Genomic DNA, 24,577 nt, shown 5'->3' with positions numbered 1-24,577 from the left:
CGTATTTGAATCCAGTTTCTAAATACACTATTGTTATATCTATGTGTATATTTAACAATTAAATACATGACTCTTGTTTGAATATTAATCAATGAAATAACTTGATCTGTTGTGAAATTTTATGACGAAATCTGAAGGCAGTTTCTGATTATAAGTAATATCTATTTTTAAATGTTCAAAGTTTTTAATATATAATATTAACTTATCATAGCAATGGCCAATGTAATAAAAACAAGTACTAAGTTGTTTTCTACAAATTGCATTAAAGGTAAGACGTTATCAAATATGAAGATTTCTGTTTTGATTTTTTTAAATGTAAGATTATTTTGTTCAAATAATACCTATTTAAATGAAACCACTGCTATAAAATTTGATGCTGTTATTTGCAAAAAGTTACTAAAATACAGTTAATACTTTTAATTATTGACTATCTGAGTATCTACATATTTTTTTTCTATTTTCAGACTTGTACATATTATTTATGTAAACATTCTTTCAAAAGCCATCATTTGTGACTAAATTCAGAGGACAACATGGAGTCTCAGTCATATTCTATAGTGAGTCTACCAGATGAAGTAATAGTGAAAATACTTTCATACATTTCACAGTATGAACTGATATATACCATACAGCATATAAATACAGACATGCACCAATTAAGCTTTGCACCCTTGCTATGGAAATCTATCAACAGCATACAAGATCTTATTGAGGAGGAAGAGGATCCAAATTTTAACACATTTTTACAAACAATACTGCCTTACGCTGAGCAAATAAATATTGACATTGATCTGGATTCATTCTTTTCAATTCTAACTAACAAAGATAATCTGATTTTACATAACTTGAGAAAAGCAGAACTTCATTTTGTTATCAATGGCCCTGAAGAACTAGAGAAGACTGTGTTACATTTACCCAACATAAGAGAAGTTAAAGTGATATTTTCTACAGCATACACTGATAGACTTCCTCAGTGTATTAAAGTTTTGTCTTCTTTGTCCAAATTAGAAAACTTGACGCTCATTCGTCGAAGTAAAAGTGTATTTTACCATAAACCCTATTTGAAAGATGTGACCAAAGAATTGCATAATCTAATATTGAATCATCCTGGACTCCAGTTGTTTTCTATAGCAGGTCAAAGATTCTTCCGCTCCACTTTTAAATCACTGCTAACAACATGCAAAGACTTGGAATGTATAAAGCTGTACAACTGTACAGTAGTAAAGGCTGATGGAATTGTGATGCCTTTAAAAACATCATTAACATCATTTATATTAACAGATTGTAAGATAGATGATCTCTTTGTTGAAATTTTGACTGAAAGTTGTCCGAATCTGAAAAAAATCTCCTTTGATCAATGTCAGACCATCAAAGATCAATGTTTACAACATATTGGAGATAATTGTCCATTATTAGAAGACCTTAACCTAAATCAACGGAAGCCTGAAATAAATATAACATTACCACCTGAGACCTCAATATCAGATGAGGGTTTAGAAAAAATTGCTAAGGGATGTCCAAGATTAAAACGTTTACTTGTAAATTATTGTAATAATGTGGGTGATTCAGGTATTATGAGTATTGCTGAACATTGTCCGATGCTTTTAGTTTTGGAAACTGAGGGATGTTCCAAAGTTACAGAAGATTCAATGGAATGCATTGCATCTAAATGCCAATGGCTACGAAAAGTAAATATCAGGCATTGCAAATACATTACATTTCATAGTATTAACTTTTTAATTAGGAAATGTAGTTATTTGGAAAAGTTAGATCTTACATTATGTGGCAATAATCAATTTGAACAAACTGAAAGTGTTTATGAAAATCAAATAAATTCAAATCAAGTCCAAGATTTAAATACAAACATTATAAGTTCAACTCCAAATACGGAAAAGGATGATTCGAATATAAGGACTGTATTGTCATCAATTGAAAGTGTGAATGAAAGAAGATCACATCCATTGTCAGAATTATATCTAAACTCTGCAAACATTGTTGATGAAACAGTATTTTTTATATCAAACGTCTGTTCAGATCTCCAAACTTTAAACTTAAATAGTAACCCGCAAATTACTGATATGGCAATTACTACGTTGATGCAAAACTGCAAATGTTTACAAATCTTACATCTTTCTGGAAGCATAAACCAAACGTGTAACTTAACAGATGATTCCCTTTCATCGATTGCTAAATATGGGGAAAAGTTAAAAGTTCTAACGATAACTGGAAACAAACAGATCACCATAGAAGGAATAAAAGAGGTCATCTGTTCATGTGATAGTTTGACTCAGATTGATTTCACAGTTGGAAGCATTGTCAGAGTTTTGGAAAGTCAGGTCACAAGTTTTATCAACAATCATGATCAAAAACGTATCTTCATGAGGACAGGAAGAGGCATGGGCCATGAATGTCAAATTTATGACATGAATGAAGACTATTACAATGTTCAACTATATATAAATGGACTTCATTCAAGATTTACTATCTAAGAAATCAATGTTCCTTTAATTTTCAAGGAACAGCTAGAATCATCTGAAATTAGTGAAACAATGTCTAGTATGTAATGAAAAAAAAACACTTTCAGTACATATAAATACACATAAATAACAATGTGGATTCAGAAATAAGTAATTAATGCTTATATCAAAATGAAAATGAAACAATTATCTGTAAAATATGAATAAGGGAACTTTTTTTATATAAATTGAGAGGATTAGATATCAAAAGATTAAAAGAGAAAATAGGATTTCTCAATATTGTGGTTTAAATGAAATAGAAGATGAATCCCACATCTTTTTCAAATTAATCATAAATCGAACTTGATGTCTTTAAAAATTCTATTGATAAACAAATTGCTGCACTTTTTTTAAAATAACTAAGAAATTAGATAAAAGTGTTATTAAATAAAAGTGTTATCTATACCTCAGCTTATGCAATTTCTTGTTGAATTATTCAAATGTCCAAAATTCAATGGAAACAGAACTCTCTAACTGAATGGTTACAACGCAGCTTTGCAATTAAAAGTTTATGTAATCTATTTTTCTTGTATTCTTGTTTGTTAATTTAATTAGTACACCACCAACCCTTCCGGTGTAAATGTGCATTTGAAATACATAACTCAAAAACTCTTCTAGAACACATCTATTAATTGATGCATCAAATACTTAAGTAAATATAACATTTGGATTCAGTTGAACCTTGTTTTGTAGTTTAGCTGTCATTCATATTCATATTTATTATTAATATTCCCCGAAATCTAAATGCTGCAAAGCATGAAAAGGTCAAAATACATGTACATAGTTTGAGACTATTTATTTCCCTTTTAATGCACTTTCACCATGTTGATGTGTTTATTTCTTTGAAAACTGTAGTCCAAGCAATAGGTTTTTCCTATACAATATTGGCAATCATTTTGAATTGCCTTTCTGAGGCTACACACATAGACTTAAAGGGATATAGATAAAAACAGCTTTTGTGTATTTCGTGTTAACTCGTCAAACTTGTACTTAATTCATTACCATAGAACACAGCATATATATATAAGTGTGAATGACTTTTTTACCATTTTAACCTCTACACATTTCAAGTTTCAATAATTTGTAAGCATGGTTTTATATTAATTAAAAACCTTTATCATCACAGAATAAAATATCCAAATACCTGTTGTAAAAACACTTCACCATGTTGCTTCACTGAAAGTTTCAAAGCTTCCCATTGATCATCAGACAACAATAGTAATTTCTGAACCTCTTTATCAGAACAAGTAACCATAGCAACACTGGTTCCATCATCTATTATCAAACTAGAATAAAAATTAAGAACCTTAGTGAGCACGCTCACATACCCCACGTCCCCACATTGTCATTGAGTTAAATTAGTGTAAGGAAAAAAATTGTATAAGAAAAAATATTGAATAATAATTTCCTGTCAATATGCACATCTACATGCATAGTATGTCCTTATTATCTACAAAATCTCATGAAATTCTGTTGTGTGGTTTCAGAGGAGTTGAGATGACAAACTGTTGCAGAAGTACATTGAAGCAAATAAGTTCAAAGGAGCGTAACTCCTAGAAAAAAAATGAATAAAAATTTCTTGTCGAAATGCACATCTACGTAGTATGTCCTTATTATCTACAAAGTTTCATGAAATTCTGTTGTGTGGTTTGAGAGGAGGTGCGATGACAAACTGTTGCAGTAGTACATTAAAGTAAATAAGTTCAAAGTGGCGTAACTCCTGAAAAAAAATTGAATCGCAATTTCCCGTCGATCTGCACAACTACATAGAATGTCCTTATTATCTGGAAAGGTTTCGTGAAATTCTGTTGTGTGGTTTGAGTGGAGTTGCGATGACAAACTGTTGCAGTAGTCCACTAAAGTAAATAAGTTCAAAGGGGCGTAACTCCTAGAAAAACAAGAGGCTCTCAAGAGCCTGAATCGCTCACCTGAATTTTTTTGGTTTAATATCTCATCAATGATTATTTTGGCTTTTCAATTTATTTAAATGTTCTTTGAATTGTCCTATTTTCTTCAAAAGCAAAAAAAATCATTTTCTCCTATGTTCTATTTAAGCCATAGGAGCTATGTGTCTTGACATACAAGGAAATGAAATATAAAATTTATACTAGATACTCTGAAACTCTGAAACTCATTTAGCCTAAGTTTGGCTGAAATTGATACAGCAGTTTCAAAGGAGAAGATTTTTTAAAGTAAGTCAACATGATGAACAAATTGTGAAAAAAGTCTTTAAAGGGCAATAACTCCTTAAGAGGTCAATTGACAATTTTGGTCAAATTGACTTATTTGTAGATCTTACTTTGCTTAACATTTTTGCTATTAACAGTTTATCTGTATCTATAATAATATTCAAGATAATGACCAAAAACTGCAAAATTTCCTTAAAATTACCAATTAAGTGGCAGCAACCCAACAATGGGTTGTTTGATTCATCTGAAAATTTCAGGGCTGATAGATATAGACCTAATGAACATTTTACCCCTTGTCAGATTTGCTCTAAATGCTTTGGTTTTTGAGATATAATCCAAAAACTGTATTTGACCCCTATGTTCTATTTTAAGTAATGGCGGCCATGTTTTTTGAGGGATCAAAAAAAAAGCACACACTTTGTGCAGGATGATCTAAGGAACAATTATGCTAAGTTTCATCCAAATCCATTCAGTAGTTTCAGAGGAGAAGATTTTTTAAAGTTAGCAAATATGATGAACAAATTGTGAAAAATTGTCATTAAAGGACAATAACCCCTTAAGGGGTCAGTTGACAATTTTGGTCATATTAACTTATTTGTAGATCTTACTTTGCTGATCATTTTTGCTGTTTGCAGTTTATCTTTATCTATAATAATATTCAAGATAATGACCAAAAACTGCAAAATTTCCTTGAAATTACCATTTAAGTGGCAGCAACCCAACAATGGTTTGTTTGATTCATCTGAAAATTTCAGGGCTTATAGATCTTGACCTAATGAACATTTTTACCCCATCTCAGATTTGCTCTAAATGCTTTGGTTTTTGAGATATAATCCAAAAACTGCATTTGACCCCTATGTTCTATTTTAAGTAACGGCGGCCATGTTTTTTGACGGATCGAAAATCAAAGCACACACTTTGTGCAGGATGATCTAAGGAACAATCATGCTAAGTTTCATCCAAATCCATTCAGTAGTTTTTGAGGAGAAGATTTTTTAAAGTTAGCAAATATGATGAACAAATTGTGAAAAATTGTCATTAAAGGACAATAACCCCTTAAGGGGTCAATTGACAATTTTGGTCATATTAACTTATTTGTAGATCTTACTTTGCTGATCATTTTTGCTGTTTGCAGTTTATCTTTATCTATAATAATATTCAAGATAATGACCAAAAACTGCAAAATTTCCTTGAAATTACCAATTAAGTGGCAGCAACCCAACAATGGTTTGTTTCATTCATCTGAAAATTTCAGGGCTTATAGATCTTGACCTAATGAACATTTTTACCCCATCTCAGATTTGCTCTAAATGCTTTGGTTTTTGAGATATAATCCAAAAACTGCATTTGACCCCTATGTTCTATTTTAAGTAACGGCGGCCATGTTTTTTGACGGATCGAAAATCAAAGCACAAACTTTGTGCAGGATGATCTAAGGAACAATCATGCTAAGTTTCATCCAAATCCATTCAGTAGTTTTTGAGGAGAAGATTTTTTAAAGTTAGCAAATATGATGAACAAATTGTGAAAAATTGTCATTAAAGGACAATAACCCCTTAAGGGGTCAATTGACAATTTTGGTCATATAAAACTTATTTGTAGATCTTACTTTGCTGATCATTTTTGCTGTTTACAGTTTATCTTTATCTATAATAATATTCAAGATAATGACAAAAAACTGCAACATTTCCTTAAAATTACCAATTAAGTGGCAGCAACCAAACAATGGTTTGTTTGATTCATCTGAAAATTTCAGGGGTAATAGATCTTGAGCAAATGAACATTTTTTCCCCCATGTCATATTTGCTCTAAATGCTTTCGTTTTTGAGATATAAGCCAAAAACTGCATTTGACCCCTATGTTCTATTTTAAGTAACGGCGGCCATGTTTTTTGACGGATCAAAAATCGAAGCACACACTTTGTGCAGGATACTCTAAGGAACAATCATGCTAAGTTTCATCCAAATCCATTCAGTAGTTTCAGAGGAGAAGATGTTTGAAAAATTGTTAACGACGACAGACGACGACGACGGACACCAAGTGATGAGAAAAGCTCACATGGCCTTTTAGGCCAGGTGAGCTAAAAATTGAATCGTAATTTCCTGTCGATATGCACAACTACATAGTATGTCCTTATTATCTGAAAAGGTTTCGTGAAATTCTGTTGAGCGGTTTGAGAGGAGTTGCGATGACAAGAAACAGGACTGACGGACGGATGGACGGACGGACTGACAGACGGACAGACTGACAGACGAACGGACGGGTCAAAAACATTATACCCTCCGCAACTCGTTGCGTGGGGTATAATAACAATCACCATTAAATGATATCAAATTTCTTGACTCAGGCTGGCTGTATCTGATTTATTTATTTTGGATTTGGGATGGTTTGGGTTTGTTTTTCAATTCAGAAATTTAATAACAAACACAACAAAAAATGTTCTCTTTAACAATAGGCTGATGCAATTGCTATTTTGTATATACGTCACAAGTGAAACAGAAAGAGATAACTTTGGGAGAGATATTTGAGTTATTGTTGGTTGTTGAGTAGATGAAACTTTAAACAGGTTGAATGAAGTCTCATACTTAATAATCAGCTGTATATTTTTATACTTTCTACTGTAAATTAAGAAATTATTGCAAGGTTTTATTAATGCAAATAATGCGACCTCTCCAGTATTGCAATAATAGGAATTTGCATTCGGACATCACATAAAAAATAAACTCGCATAATTGTTGATTTTTCAAAAATCGCAATAATAAATGCACACAAGAATTTCTAAATTTACAATATATACTTTTACATTGAAACAAATTATATGAATTGTATTTCATTGTATTGTAATATAAAGAGGGAGCTCCAGAAAGGAACCTTCCTTAGCATCTTAGGTCATGTTTCAAATTGCCTCAGGGTACCAGGTAATTACTTTATGGGAGTCCTAATATTTTAACTTTAAGGAGTATAACTGATTATACTCCTAAATAACCTCCTAATTGACTATTGAAAAAAAAAATTGAAAGGGTTCTGCGGAACCCAGTGTCTCGCCTACTTTTGCTGTAACTCCCAGGATCAACAAAAATGAGGAAAACAATCAATAAAAATATTCCTCTTGATACTATTTTTTGATTGTAAGAAGCTTCTGTCAAAGTTTGGTAAAAATTTCAAGATAGTTTATGACAGTTTACAAACTGTATATAATGTTAACTGGAAAAAAAAGTAAGTCCATTTATAAGTAAAATACAGATACACAGGTACCAAATATTAACAAAATTTCCTTTCTTAATACAAGCTTTTGATTATAAACAAGCTGTTTGAGTATAGTTTAAGAAAGATATTCAAATTTTAAAAACTTTAACCACAGAGTGAATGTAATGTTTCCCCGCAGAAAAACTAAGTCCATTTATAAATAAAATACAGAAAAAATGGAATTTTATTTTTCAAAATTTACTTCTGGATACTTTCTTATGATCATAAACAAGCTTCTGTCCAAGTTTGGTAGAAATCCAAAATATTTTAAGAAAGATATTCAAATTTTAAAAACTTTAACCACAGAGTGAATGTAATGTTTCCCCGCAGAAAAACTAAGTCCATTTATAAATAAAATACAGAAAATGGAGTTTTATTTTTACAAAAATTACTTCTGGATATTATCTTAGGATTAAAACAAGCTTCTGTCCAAGTTTAGTAGAAAACCAGTTAAGTTCAAGAAAGTTATTAAATTTTCAAAAACTTTAACCACAGAGTGAATATTTGTGACCGCCGCAGCCGCCGACGGAATGTAGGATCGCTTAGTCTCGCTTTTTCAACTTAAGTCCAAGGCTCGACAAAAATGATAAAAAAAAATAATCTCTAAATGAATTACCTTATTCTAGCAACAAATTTTAATTCCTCAGAATGACATAAGTTATTGCCACATCGATCTACAATAACACTACCACACATCTGACAGCAACACTTCAATGATATCTTGACAACCTTTTGAATGAAACAGACACAGGAGAACTGCTGTATTGAATTATCTTTCCAAACATCTGCTAGATAACCTAAATAAAACTGTTGTTCAATAGGAGGTTGACTGTTATTACATTCTTCTGAGGTTTCTGCTTTTCTATAAGACAAAAATAAGTTCATCTGACAAACATGGCATATATGGTACATGTGAAAAGCTACTATTGTCACCTCTCTTTATTCTATATCTTCAGATATATAACAGATAAGAGCTATTCCATAAAAGGAAGTTTAAAATGTGAGCTTATGTATGCAAAGTCAAATGTAATTGTATGTGTGATGGCTATAGGAATCATCTGCCTTCCAGTTCCAATTTCCACTACCCCAAATATTTTTGGAATAGCCCTAAGGAAATTTCTAACACTATATTTGTTAGTAGATTTGTTAGACCTTATTAGAAGTTTCCTTTCTGAGATTTACACATCTTCTTTTGACATATCAAAACATACAAACTTCTCTTTTATTTATTGATTGAACCAAAATTACTTCTTTCCTATATTACCTTGTTGTCAATTCCGACCAGTTCTGATGCAGTACAGTAAGTGATGATACAATACTGAACTGACAATACACCACACCCTTCCTTGACACTCTTCTCTCTATTTGCTCCATGTACACAACAGTTCCAGGAACCAGTCCCAGTGAATAAGTTATGTTGTCAAGTTTAAGATACACAGATATTTCTCTTTCCGATTTCATACACTTTATTTGAAGCTGTATCTGCCAGTTATCCAGAGTTGATATCCCATTATCTTTAAATGAAGATCAAAGCACATATAAATGGGTAGCCACTGAATTCTTTGTATGATGATTATAAACATTGAGGGTTTTTTTTGCTCAAAATAGCACAAAGTGGGTCTCATTGGGGTCTTACGTGATGCGGGATTGCTGATTTTTCGTTAGTGTGATACGTGAAAGTCAAATTATTGTGCCGTGAAAACGGGAAATGAGGTCTAGCAGGACAAGGGAAATTACCAAAAAAATTAAAATTGCTTACGTACATAGTGTAAGTGGGATATGGTAATCTGACAAAACACTAAGCGGGATCCGGGATCAGAACCCCCCCAATGAGACCCCCCACAAACAATGATTTTGTTGTTGGTTGATATAGTCAGGTGTTTGGTAATGTCAGTTTTGAAGGTCTTCCCCTTTTCGTATTTACCTTGAAGTTATGCATATTTGTTATTACATTTTTTTCTTTATTTACATTCCAAAGGTGACAATAAAATCATTTAAGGTGGTATGGGAGTCTAAAATAAAAGTGATAGAATTTGTTCATACTTTGCCAAAATGTAGTATGTATTGATATATGTTGAAAAATATAATAAAAATGATAGGTCACTGTGCATTTTCTCAAGCTACAGGACATGGCAAAATGACACATTTTGTAAGGATTATACAGGAAAAAATACCATTTTGTGATTAGAAACTAAACAAAATGATAGAATTGTTAAATACTTAAGGAAAAGATAGCTTTCAGACAATGCTTTATGAATATCAAAAGAAAGCATAGGGTCACCGTACGTTTTTTACGGCTAAAATACAAAATAGAAAAATTTCTATAAAATCCTTCAGAAAATGCACTGTTTTAGAGTTACTTCCTCTTGAAATGTCAATTTAAAAAAATATTAAAAACCACCAAAACTAATCAACATTTGCAAAAATATTAATATTTGAAAGTTATATTCTTTATATAAATTGGTTCTTTTAAATGAAAATTCACATTTGAATATCTGCATTCTTGCATCACATTTTGCTAACTTGATAGAAAAAATGGACCTTTGGTTCTGTTTTTTACAATCCAAGATGGAGGAAGGCACCCATATCACCTTAAACCCATGTTTTAACATAACAGATTTTGCTATAAGTTTATATATTTTCATGATCTACATAACATAACAGTGCACAATCTAAAGTGTCTGCATAACTTTAATAATATACCTTTTAAAATACAACTATAACAGAAACCTAACAATGAAAATGATTAATGAGACTTAAGTCAAAAAGATTAATCTAGAGAAAGGTTCCTTTTATCATGTTGATGGAAGAAGTTGGTGTCCTGTGACAAATAAAATGCATATTCAGGACAAGTATATGATCATGTGATATATATAAACCCTGCTTATAACTAGACTGACTGACTTAGCTGGATTTTTAATGTTCTAGTTTAAAAGATCTGCAGGAGGTTCATTGACACTACCCTAACACATTTTTCTGTCTTAAAGACTTACTTGAAGGTGCCTCATATTTAGCAAACAAACAGCAAATACCAATTTTCAAGTCTTTAGTTTGACCTTATTAGGTTCTAGGTGAGCACTCTACCATGGAAGTATGTATGAATTGAATAAATAAGGTTAAACTGCATTAAAATTTCAAAACAAATATTGTTGTATGAGCTTGTATCCTTTAAAATGACCTTATGTTTTATTGCATTAAATTATATACCTGATGTAAGATGCTTGTTGTTAAATTTCAGTCTTTTAAGAACTATACCAATATCATCAGGTTCATGATGGACTCTTCTAACAATGGTGCCTAATATACTAACATAATCTTTACAATGTCTGTAAAAAAGAAACAATTACAGTACTGTATATTGGTTATTATCATATACTTGTATGAAATAATACTTAAATTTTACAGTTCAATAACATTTAAAAATATTAAAAGGCTATGAAAGGATTACAAGGTTTATTAACCAGATTCCTACAGATTTCCTTAGCGGGCTGATAAAGGCACCTTTATTAACTGCTTCCGGAATGTTATCGCATGCCTTTCTGTTATTGTTCGTGGGGTTTATCACATGGAACTTCGGGTATTTCCGGAAAGGTGTTTGTAAACATGGCAGACGACACGGACACTGCTGCTTTTGTTCAATCGTTGAAAAACGATAATACAGTTAGAAAAACTACTAGTGACATGAGGCTTTTCAACAGATGGTTAAGATCCAATAACGAGATGAGGTTAGCGGAAGAAGAAATTCCTGTTACGGAACTTGATAAATGTTTGGCTCGTTTCTTTATGACAGTGAAAAAAGACGAGTCTAACTACGAACCTCAATCTGTCAGATTAATGCAGAGCAGTATATCAAGATATCTAACAGAGAAATGTGCAATAAATATAATGGTTAACAAAGAATTTCACCACTCTAGAGATGTGATGTCTGCCAAACTGAAACAGCTGAAATCCATGGGAATGGGAGCAAAAAAAGAAAAGCAGACCCCTTCACAGCTGAGGAAGTTAATTTACTATACGAAAAAGAGCTGCTTGGTGCAGGGAACAATTCTTTGCATAATTTTTTTTTTTGTTATTGATGTTTTAAATAGCTTTGTCTTGTTCTTTGGCTCTTTGTGAGGTCACAATTTTCTCTACAAAATAAACACATTGATATGATGTAATTAAAAAAATAATTTGACAATACCTTGAATTATCTTCACCTGATTTTGTAGTCATAAGAATGTATATTATTTTAACCTTATTGTATACACAAGTCTAAATCAAATATTTTTTACTCGAACAAATTCCTTAAATTTATTTGCAGGAAATCCTCAATCTCTAGTAAGAACTGTTTGGATGAATAACACTCTACATTTTGGTTTACGCTCCTGGGAAGAACAAACAACTGTAAGATGGGGAGACATCCAAATGAAGGCAACTACTGATGGAGGGCAGTATCTAGAACATACTGAGAGGATAACCAAAACAAGAAATGGTGCTAACTTGGACACACGTGCCTTTCAGGCCAAGATGTTTGCTGACACAGGTAATGTTTCAGGAGAAGTTTTATAGGGGGGACAAGATTCAAAATAATTATTTTATTTTTTAATTGAATTACAAAAAAAGTAAATTAAAAAACGCAAAACATAGTATACATGTAGTGTAAATATGTATTAAACAAGATATCTAGATATTGCCATCACACAATAACAGCCAGATATCATATATTACATGTGTAGCTACATGTACATGTATATATATATTATATTGTAAACATGCGTATAATAATGACATTTAAACAATCAATATTTAACTGGTTTATCTTCTTTCAGGTAATCCTAGATGTCCTATACAGACATATAAACGGTTTCTTAGAAGAAGACCAGAAGATATGGTTGCAGATGATTGTCCCTTTTTTGGGGGTTTTTCCAGGCAAATTAAGGATGATGGGGTCTGGTTTTCAAGACAAGCTTTAGGAAAGAACACTCTAAGTTCTTTTGTTAAAAAATTGTGTGAAGATGGTGGTATTCAGGGTAGAAAAACTAATCATAGTGTCAGAAAAACTACTATCACTGCCTTGGTACATGAGGACATACCAGATACACGCATTATGCAGTTAAGTGGACATAAAAATATTCAATCCATAAACTCCTATAGCTCAGCATCAATTGAACAACAGAAGGAAATGTATAATATTTTGAGTAAAATTGGTACAGGGAAAATAACTTCGGATAAAAACCAAGGCCTTTGGATGATAACAACAATGATATACTATCAGATGATGATGCAGAACTTTTGTCTGCTTCCCAAGAAGCCGAACTTTCTTTTGTATTGAAAGACATTTCAAATTTTGAATCTAATTCTAAACCAGTTTCAGCAACAACAACTACAGGAATAAATGAAATGCCAGAAATAGTACATGAAAATCACAAAGGAAAAGCAATGCATATGTTTGCAGGGGCAACTATTACAGGAAATGTGACAATTAATTTTTCCAACTAAGAACATTAATATACAAGTCATGTAATTGTTTTCATACATTTAGGTCACCCTGATGCTTGTTATATCATTTAATAACAATTAAAGTTCAGAAATTTGTATTTGGTTAATTATAAATTATCAAAGAAAAACAAAATTTTAATGGTTTTTGTCTGTATTTCTTCTGTTGAAGTATATGATAAAAAGATAATTACATGTCATTTTTCATATCATACCCTTTATCGGCCCTCGGTCATGATATCATCCCTCGAGCCTGCGGCTCTTGGGCTGATAAAGGGTATGATATGAAAAATGCCATGTAATAATCTATACTTATTAGATATAACAATAATCCTGTATTTCATGGGTACAGTTGAATCTCAAATTCAAATGTGTAACTAACAAAAAAACATTTTTTACAGACTTGTATGTACAATGTAAGCATTGGCAAACTACAAAATCAAACTTTAAAGTTTTCCTTTATCCACAAATATTAGGTACCCATGAAAATAAATTAATCTCATTAGCAAAGTTAAATAAATGGTGGGAAATAGCCATGCAAAAAACAAAAAACATCTTTAAAATCATATTAAATAGGCATAGAGATGCAAAATAAAATATAAGTCCAAAAAATATGTGTCCTGACACATCTTAATATATTATAAGGGTCCCTGACATATACAATTAACACAAATTCTGTGGTCTTAAAGAAAATAAACCTATTTTAAATTTTAAATAGGCTGAAGATATTGGCATACCTGTCAGTCATGATATAATCTATACTTTCAACCATTCCTTCCAACCAGTTTACTGCATCACATTTCTGAAATAAATCAACACAATTATTTTAATCTATCATTTTATATTGTTTTGTCCTTAATGTCATAATATTGAGCTTTAAAAATGGCATATATTCTGCAAACTATTTTCTGTTTTCAAAAAACAAAATTTGTAAACTGTTAAATAGCACAATGTACATGCATACTGATATCCCTTTTCGGACATAAATATGTCCTTGCCACTTGCCACAAATAGTATGAACCAATACTTTAACATCTTCACTAAAAGTTAAAATTACAGGTCAGAAGCAGCATGGGTTTATAAGCAGTTCTGATCAATAAAGATATGTAGAAGAAGAAACCAAATTTATTGTTGAGCACAAAGAAGATAATAAAGTCTGCAGACAATTAAAGTCATGGAACATCAAGCAAACTTTGAAAACTACCAATATATTGATTCAATATGACTAAAAACATTTTTGACATCCAAACACAGATGACAGTTATAGCATACAGCATTCATCATATTATTAATTCTAATTTGTCATGATTACACCTCAGCTAAAAATAACCATCCATAATTCATTCCATTTGAGTCATTCTAGTTTCAATATTGACCAATACATTTTAAATTCTATTCTAATGAAAAAAGATATTGGTGATACATTTTGTACAAGTGTATAAGTCTGCTGACACTATTTTTGCAGCCATTCCTGTTGCTCAATGTTCTGTTTTTATGCCATACAGTGTATACTTGTCTATTTGTCATTTAACTTTGACCATTGTTTTATTGTTTTTTTGGGGGGGTTTCATAATATTTTTTATTTTATCTTGGTATTTATTGGTCTTAATTGTAAAAAAAACTTATTAAGAGATGAATGGTCATGTACATAAAATTGTCTTACCTGTTCATGAAATTCTCTTTCAGCAACAAAATTATCTGGCAACACATAACACGTATTGTCACCAGCCTTCTTTGCAGACTGTTTCAGTTGCCATGGTAACTTCCTCCTTTCTTTCATAACACCATTTAAACCAATAAACCTATACAAACACCCACTATGTATGACATTATAATATTTGACATTAGAGTTCTCAAATAATACTAGTTGACATTTTGCACAAGATTGTTGTTTAACATCAACCTTGACATCTTTCTCAAGGTCATTCTGAGTTTGGGAAGTCAAACATTTCTCTTCTAGCATGTCTTGTCTTTGGTGTAAATGGTCACATATATGAGTAATAAACGATAATCCGGTTTTGCTTTTGATATTATCATTCAAATTCAATGATTCCTTATGATTTACATACAATCTGTGAATATTAGAATTATCCATTTTATCAACATCGTTTTTAGGATTTTCTTTGTCTTTGGAAGAATTTTGTAAAGAGGAATGTTTACAGCTGATTGAATATTTAGGTTTATGAATCAAAATTACATCTGATAAACTGAAAACCAAATACTTGATATATAGTTCCTTAGTTTTGTTTGTCACAATATTGGCCTTTGTTTTTATATCCATGAAATTTCCCTGAAGGAATCTCTCCTTGACAACGGTGAATTTTGTAATGGCAACCAAGCATCCACTGTGATGTGGATGGAGATATGGACATTTGAACTTTGACCTTGGTGTTTGATAGCACATGCAACACTCAGTTGTACATTCATGGCATTGTTTATTATCTATTTTTGTTTCCATGAGAACACAATCTATGACTCCTGTTTGATCTCTAAGCTGAACTTGACCAGATCTGGAGCTTGTATGAATTTCTCCTATTATCATCTGGAATATAAAGAATATAAAAATTCCAGCACAGAAGAAAATCTTGTTGTTGCAAGTACAGTTAACAGATGCGTGGCAAAAAGTGATAATCATGGATATTTCATGGTTTTATCACACCACAATTGACAGAACACAAGTTTATATTTTTGTCAATTCAAAATTGCCCTGCATATCAGTTTAGTAGGGTGATTCAAATATGAGGTTGTTGAGATTATTTACTTCTGTTTTAATTGACTGTCGCTATCAAAATAAACAATGAACACTTTTCATGTTACAATTAAGGAAACATATCAAAATATAAACACTCAAGTTGAAATATTTCTTAGAGGGAATATCAATAAATTTGTTCAGGTTTCAAAGAATGAAATTTCAATTCAGTACCGGATCTTCAAAGCTAGTCTTCTAGTACTTATGTATTCATTGCCATCCCTATAGTTCTAACAAAAAATGTATGAAATGCATAAAAGTAACAAATTTAAACAAACCTGGTGTACAGCTCCTTGTTGTATGACATAATTCCAATAAAGGACATGATTCCAATCTTTACTCCCATCATGCTTTGCTATAGCTATGTCATTCATTTTGTCATCTGCATCGGGAATGTCAATCTCATTCACTTGTGGAAAAGTTTTTTCATATTCTGTCTGAGCATAAAAACATTTCATTAAGTTTGGTCAGTAATTACGAATTTTCATTATTATTTGTGTATACCAATTCTCATAGTTTTTCTGGGTAAAGGTAAAACCATGAATAAAATAGTCCAAGGGAATGCAATTGTCTATAAAACTATGGAATCAAATGAAAATGACAAGTTGTTATATTACTATCTTTAATTATACATTAGCAACAACACTGAATAACATTTGTTAAATCACCAAGTTTATCAATATTATGTATGGAATACCTCACTTCAATTAAAAAAATTATAACTTCATTAAACCATACAAATCAAAAGGCTATCAGAGGGACAGCAAACCAGATTTTTAAACATTTATTTGTGTCCTGGCCCTTTCCAATATCACAAGAACCATAACTCCTGAACAGTAAAAGTGAAAATCAAATATATTGTCATTAGTAACAACATATTAAAATTTGCAAAGCTTTGGTTGAACAGTTCTTGAGTTAAAGCACAGACCTGACTGGAAAGACCGTTTTTCAATCTTTCAAGAACCATAACTCCTGAACAGTGAAAGTGAAAATTGTCAAAATTCAACTAGACCTACATTTAGTCAACAGTAATAACATATAAAATTTGGAAAGCTTTGGTTGAAAGGTTCATGCGTAAATGTAGACACTGTTTGGCAGTTGCCGCAGTGTCCTCATGCCAGATACCCAACACCAGCTATTATATATCCCCAAATCAATAACTGATTTTTCCTCAGGAAATCCAGAATAAAAAGGTCTTTTATAATGAATGCTTGCAATGAGGGGTACTTTTCCAATATTCATATATATGAATTTATACAATAAAATATATTTTTATCACTGATGCTGTCAATAATTTGACGCTTTATTGGAACTATTCTAATATTATGCACTATCTTATTTCTGTGTGAAAAACTATATTGCCTAACAAAAATTACTTGATGTAAACTTTGTCATGTCTTATTTTACTGCCAAATGGTAAAATATATAGTAAGTATTTGACACTATTTTGATTTTAAAAAAAATACTTACAAAGGTTTTTAATACTCACTTTATCAGAGAGGAAACAACATGTAGTAGTCAGAACTTCTTGTAAATGATTTCTGGTCGAAATAGTGTTTATTAAACACAGGTCTGTAATAACAGGAAGTAGTTCTCCAAATCTAAAAGAAAATTGCTCAAATGAAAATTGTTTTTAAAAAGTTTAAGGCATTTTAAAAAAGACATCTCATTTACTGCATTCATTCTGTTAGAATGCCTTCAGTAGAAAATCCTTAACATCACGAATAAAGGAACAGTCCTGGTTTAAAAACTAGTGAATTTTTGGTATTAATTCAGAATAGAAATTAAATAATTTTTTTAAGAAACAGTAAGTTTAAGTTTTTATGTGATTCTGTAATGACTGCTTGACACATCAATACATCAACAGCAAAAAGAATGAAAAACAAGTGAAACTGCGAGCTACTGCTCCCTGATGATACCCCCCCCCGCAAGTGGATAATATTAATAGTGTAAAAATATGCAAGTGTTTGGTAAACAGGAAGTTGTCCAGTGATGAATCTGAAAACGCATCACACGGTATAGCTGACTTATATAAATCCTGAAACCAAATTTCAGAAATCCTTGTATTGTAGTTCCTGAGAAAAATGTGACGAAAATTTTCAACTTGGCTATCATGTGTAAAATCATACAAGTGTTTGTTTAACAGTAGGTTGTCAAGTGATCAATCTGAAAACGCATCACACGGTATAGCTGACTTAGATAAACCCTGAAACCAAATTTCAGAAATCCTTGTATTGTAGTTTCTGAGAAAAATGCGACGAAAAATAATCATGGGACGGACAGAGGTAAAACATTATACCCCCCCCCCCCTTTTTTAATGCGGGCGTAAAGCGGGGGTATAAAAAATACAAAAATTGTAACGTGGCTAAATTTTACAATCAATACTTTATAAAATCTGTTAAAAAAACACTTTTGACTATAAAAATTGTGTCAGAAGGAACATACCTTTCATTTGAGTAGTTGGTAAATTTCTTTCTCAAATGGAGCATAACATCTATAACAAAAGTAAAACCATTCAAACTATACTGTTGTTTCCACAAACAAGTTTGGATAGATTTAGGAATCCTTACATTCTGAAAGACAATTTTTGTAACAAAGTTTAAACTATGAGGTTTTGAATAAACATTATACTGTAATGCCGTCAACCCCCCTTTTTGAATATGCTGTATTATTAAGTACAAATAATAATATGGAGATGTCTATGAGATAATATGCTTTGCATATGAGTGTATTTGATACCCCGATTACACTAAAATTGATTTAATCCTATTGTGTTTCAAGTGATGTTATGAGAGGAGTTTACTCACAGTAACAAAGTTTGTTCCCGGAGTGCCAGTACCTTTAGTTCTGTTGTTTATTTGAGATATTAACCTTTTTCATGTGTTCCCAAGTTATCTTGTTGGTGTAATAACCTTCATGATGAAAACATATGTTAGTTATTAATGAGTTTAAGCTGGAAAACATCTTTATTTAAATAAAATGTCCAGTGTTTACATTTTGAATTGCTATTTCGGGAATTTCCCTAATTAGAGAGATGGTTGCTGATTGGTCCGACTTATGTAAAAGAGTCTGTGATTGGCTGATTTTCTTATAAAGCTAAAATGATCAACTACGGAAAGCAGTAATTGTTGTGGTATGGAATTGAATGTTATGAAACACCAAACTTGAAATCTCGGAAAAGTTGTCAAGTGATCAATCTGAAAAGGCATCACACGGTATAGCTGACTTAGTTAAACCCTGAAACCAAATTTCAGAAATCCATGTATTGTAGTTCCTGAGAAAAATGTGACGAAAGTTTCATGGGACGGACTGACTGACAGACGGACTGATGGACGGACGGACGGACGGACTGACAGACAGAGGTAAAACAGTATACCCCCCCTTATAATTAGGGATACTTTAGGAGGAAATTAAGGAGATAAATTTGGGAGCTCTGGGAGTAAAGTAATGAGACTTACGGAGGAAAGTACGGAGATAAATTTGGGAGCTGATGGAGTAAAGTTAGGAGACATATTTGGGAGACTTAAGGAGGAAAGTACGGAAATAAATTTGGGAGCTGTGGGAGTAAAGATAGGAGACATATTTGGGAGACTTAAGGAGGAAAGTACGGAAATAAATTTGGGAGCTGTGGGAGTAAAGATAGGAGACATATTTGGGAGACTTATACAGATAGTTATTTTAAATAGATGTTGGTGAATAATTTTAGGCTACATAAGTTTATAGGTGTTCTTTTATTGAGACCCTTTGTAAGCCTGAATGAGCTATATGCTAATGGTAGTTTTTAAACTTTTCGACTGAATCTACAGAGTAGTTACTCTGGATTGTTATATATGTATGTGTATACCAAGGATCCGGAAATTTTTTCACCTAATTTCTGTCATTTTCATACAACTTAAAAGTTAATACCCCTTTTCAAAAGATGATTGCCAAAATCACATTACTGCATGAGACTCATTATGAGTATGCTCATACTCGATCGTCATGTTCGTAGCATCAACAAACTTGTTTCACAGTTGCATCGCATTTACTTCATGATTTGTCCTACCATTTTACAAAAATCGATCAAGGGCAATTAAGGGAAGGCAGCAGTCTAAAAATAATTGATTTTAATGACTCAAAACGATAATATTCCCAGTTATCACTTACGTTTCTTTCGATTCTGAAGTCAAAATTCAAACTGGATGTACTGCGACAATACTAAAACGAACAATTCCGGACTCATTTCCGGGATTAGTTTTGTTTATCCAAATCACAGGAAATCATCGGCTTTTTAATATTTTATCTTTAATAGTGTAAGAATATTAATTAAAGTAGTTGCACTGGCTTTATTTAGGATGAAATTATTTAAAATTTACGATTTATTGTCTAAATCTGTGGAAGAGAATTTCAAGCATGCGTATTACATAGTAAACAAAACACGTGTGTTAGAAGTAAAAAAATATTTTTTTCTACAAAATTAAACCAAGTTTAATCATTAAATCATAATTGACAATTGTCTGACTTGTTGAGTAATTAAATATTGAAGCCAGTTGGTATGGAATTTTTATTTCTTTATAATAATAGTTTGGAGCTTGTGATTAATTGCCAGGTGTGAATTACAATGAATTAAAAACACAGGTAAAGAGATTAGCAATCATTAGCCAATAGCTCCCCGAGGCATTAATATAGTTATTAGGAGGGCCCTCAGGATTATAACACTTTATTGGAGTGGCAGTTTAATTACAGGAAATCGATAACTAAACAAAAATATGTTCAAAATGGCGATTTTGAAAGTCGATCTCAACGAAATGACCGAAATTATTAATGTAGAAAGATAAAATTTGACCTAAATCCCAATTAAAAGTTTAGGACATTATAGTTTCAGTTTAGGACATGACTGGCAAATATGACCGTTTCCGGACCCTTGGTGTATACATATATTTAATAAGATAGACCAACCATACCAGGAACCCAACCAAACCAGTAACAGCTAGAGCCTTCACAGCCATTCTCTCTGCCATTTTAAGATTGTCAAATAAATGATCAAATCTTTTATATGATTTGTCTTTATTTATAAATAATAATTATATAACATTTGATAGACCTCTGAAGTCTAGGTTGACGAGGCTATAAAGTGTGTTGGTTCGACGGTATTCCAATAAGACGTCGGGCCGTACATTTTATAGTATTACAAATCATACCAGTTAATGAAATCCCTTTTATTTGTAACCTGTTATCTCTGGTGTCCGACTCTTACCCCAGGGAGGCAGCGTTATAATACATTGGACACACTTTGATCATAAACTTATAAGTTCATTTATTTTGTTTTTCTTTGTACTGACTCGTGAATGCTCATGAAGGAATCAGCCAATACCCATTTAAGTCATAGCTTTAACCTGGCTAAGGTTTGCATCAACAAGTCCTTACTTGTGGCAAGTACACTATAACATCAAAGCAGTATAATTGGTTGTTGTTTGTTGCTGCATTATCTATTTTTATTTTTAACTTTAATTAGGTTGTTAATTTTCTTGTTTGAATTGCTTTACATTTATGATTTCTGCTGACTATATGGTATGAGCTTTGCTCAATGTTGAAGGCTGTTCAATGACCTAAAGTTGTTAATTTCCTTGTAATTTGATCTCTTGTGGAGAGTTGTCTCATTTGCAATCATACCACATCTTCTTTTATATAATCAACTTCATTTTGAGAGGCACTTATTTTACAATTAGATTTAATGTTGTATTTTAGTGAAATTATACAAAAACCTAGAATTTAAAATTGATACTTTTAGTCAGAAAAGCATAAGTTAAGGAACATAATAAACTCAAAATATTGGTAATGGAGCTCCTTTTAAAGAAATTTATTTTTTGGAAAAATGGCAGAAAAAGGCTGTTACAGACTTTTTTTACCTTATCCAAGTTCAGTTTCCTCTTACCACTGCAGAAAGATTTGTTGTAGAAAACTCAAGAATCTTGATACAGCTGGACAAACAACCAACTATTCTAATTTTTTCATCCTGAAAAAAATATAGTTCAATTATTTAAGTTTAAAAATAAATTCAGAATGGAAATGGGAAAGGTGTCAAGAGACAACAATTGGACCAAAGAGCAGACAACAGCCTAAACTATTGAAATTTTTAGGTTGGGTTAATGCAGGGCTGCTAAATCTCACACATTTCGCATGTTCATGCTTTTTTTTTGTCAGTTTTTTTTTAATCTACTGTTTTTTCTCTTTGATCTTTTTAATTTAGGTCAAATCTCACTCATTTGATTCAAGAAAAGTTGTCAGAACTGCAAATAAATAAACAATAAAGCAGAGAGTTATAAACCTGTTCATTCAAATCAGCCCATACAGTCAGGATTCTACTTCCTCAAAATTATCTCCCCATTATGCCAGTTCATTTCATAATCGTAGTAATGGAAGCCATTGTAGGGATGACCCGCTGTCAATTTTGCTCTCGGAAACCGATAAATTTATCCACATTGCACCATTACGATCCTTATATGTCAGATGTATTTTAAAAGACAAATGTATCAACTAGCTAATGGGCATCAGTTAATGATCTTGTCTGCATTGATTCAACTTAAAACAATTGTCTGATCAGTTGTCAGGTGAAATTTTTGAAAATTCATAAACATTTAAAAAAATTCTAATTAAATATTTCATGGAAAAGACTAGATTTTTTAGTGGTTGAAGACTATAAATCCTAGTTATCACACACAAACAATTATAATTTTTTGGAGATATGCTTTTTCATTATCCAACTTGAAAGACTGTCATCAAATACTTTCAGTAAAAAAATACCTACTCTGTTTTTGTGATTCATTAGATAGGTAATTCACTTGACCCATATACTTTAACTTTTAGTACTGTGATTTTTTTTATGTTATAAAGTCAACCTGTAGCTTAGATATATAAAAATGATAAAATCTGAAGCGAGACGATGTATGAAATATTTTTGCTCTTCTTTGTACGATATCAAGACAAAATATTCAACTTAAACACGCCCTAACATAAAAAGGTGCACTCGATTTTCTCTTTTTGATACAACTGTTACCAATTTTTTTTCTTTTTTTTTCGTTAGTCACACAATGGAAGGGCAGACACTAAATTTACTGAACTAATAGATTGATATGTTTTCTGTCTGTCATAAAAAAAATAATTAAATTGGAGGTTATGCATTTTCTTCATCCACTTGAAAATACCTATGTCATCGACTTGATATCTAATTGTTCTGCTTCACTATGAACTAGATAAATTAAAAACTTATGCAAATGGTGTTTTTAAAATAAAACACTTCGTAATTGAGAAGAACATTGTAATTTTGTTTGTTTCTATTAACTTTAAAAAAATATGTCAATATAGTAAACATTACAGTAAACATTTATCGCCTTCTCTCACAAAGAGCTTTGATTCTTTGATTCTATTTCAACGGGTTTCCAACTGCATAATAGGTGCAAATCTTTAATTTGTGTGTAATCAGTGTGGTACATTGACAACTGATTGATAAACAGATTCTCTAAAAGTTTAACAGGATTCTGTGAAGTGGTTTAGAACAATTAGCAGAAACAAAATTTGGACAGACATTGAAAGGAAGAACTGACAAATAAACAAACAAACTGATTTTTTTGATTTCCCAACCAATAAATATTACCCCCTTTTGAAAGCCAGGAGTAAAATTACTAATTACCATATCATATCTATACCTTTTCAGATTTTTGTAGATGTGCATTGTAAACCATGATCTTAGTTCCAAGTCTCAGGCTGACATAAGTCACAGGAATGTAGGATAGATATAACCTGTAATTCATATTAAGATAACACTTTTCTAATGTAGAGAATTTATATATAACTCATAGCTGTATGCAAATTTGTAATTTCAGAAGTCCGTAAAACATGTAGAGACTATTTCAATCTTGACATTCTAACAAAAAGGCTCTGTATAAAGAACAGACATATGCATAATGTATGTGTACTACTTATAATAACCATCAAGAATAGGTCTAGCTTGAATTAAACAGAAGTGTTCTTATCTGAACTAGTACACACTTTTGTTAAGGGGCCAGCTAAAGTCCCCTCAGGGTGCAGGATTTTCTCACGGTGTTGAAGATCCATTGGTGGCCTTATGTTTTTTTCTTGTCTTTGGTCAGGTTGTTGTCCCTTTGACAAATTCCCCTCAATTCTATATTGGATGTTTATAAACTATATAATGCACATACCTGACCTTCTGATCCAGTTCAAATACACCTAGGTAAGCATGTTCATCACTTGTGATAACACCTTGATAAGAAATGTGATTGTTTTCTACTATTTTATCTGTTGCTCTGTAGTCTTTGTCATCTACTGATATTTCTTCATCTGTTATGCCTGCTTTTGAAATCCAGTCCTATAGTAAAGCAAATTAATGAAACTATGCCTAG

At 31.6% G+C, this 24,577-nt stretch overlaps 2 protein-coding genes across 2 annotated transcripts in view; one reads left to right on the top strand and one right to left on the bottom strand.

Moving 5' to 3' along the window:
• LOC134715108 (CST complex subunit CTC1-like) overlaps positions 1–24,577 on the bottom strand; it is a 39,957-nt gene that overhangs the window by 3,824 nt on the left and 11,556 nt on the right. Inside the window, exons 10-21 of the mRNA XM_063577026.1 lie at positions 24,377–24,543; positions 23,864–23,957; positions 22,093–22,173; positions 18,624–18,751; positions 17,668–17,779; positions 16,457–16,615; positions 15,093–15,971; positions 14,167–14,231; positions 11,159–11,277; positions 9,216–9,465; positions 8,568–8,813; positions 3,661–3,802 (exon numbers count right to left, since the gene is read on the bottom strand). Of these exons, the coding sequence (XP_063433096.1) occupies positions 3,661–3,802; positions 8,568–8,813; positions 9,216–9,465; positions 11,159–11,277; positions 14,167–14,231; positions 15,093–15,971; positions 16,457–16,615; positions 17,668–17,779; positions 18,624–18,751; positions 22,093–22,173; positions 23,864–23,957; positions 24,377–24,543 (2,442 nt within the window). The remainder of the gene's footprint in view (positions 1–3,660; positions 3,803–8,567; positions 8,814–9,215; positions 9,466–11,158; positions 11,278–14,166; positions 14,232–15,092; positions 15,972–16,456; positions 16,616–17,667; positions 17,780–18,623; positions 18,752–22,092; positions 22,174–23,863; positions 23,958–24,376; positions 24,544–24,577) is intronic.
• On the top strand, positions 809–2,489 carry LOC134714331 (F-box/LRR-repeat protein 2-like). The gene is made up of 2 exons (XM_063575569.1): positions 809–1,812; positions 2,167–2,489. The coding sequence occupies exons 1-2, from the start codon at positions 1,242–1,244 to the stop codon at positions 2,487–2,489; spliced, it is 894 nt and encodes a 297-aa protein (XP_063431639.1). The 5' UTR covers positions 809–1,241.

Source organism: Mytilus trossulus, chromosome 4, assembly GCF_036588685.1.
Source record: "Mytilus trossulus isolate FHL-02 chromosome 4, PNRI_Mtr1.1.1.hap1, whole genome shotgun sequence".
NCBI lineage: Eukaryota > Metazoa > Mollusca > Bivalvia > Mytilida > Mytilidae > Mytilus > Mytilus trossulus.
This window is presented reverse-complemented; position numbering and strand designations above follow the sequence as displayed.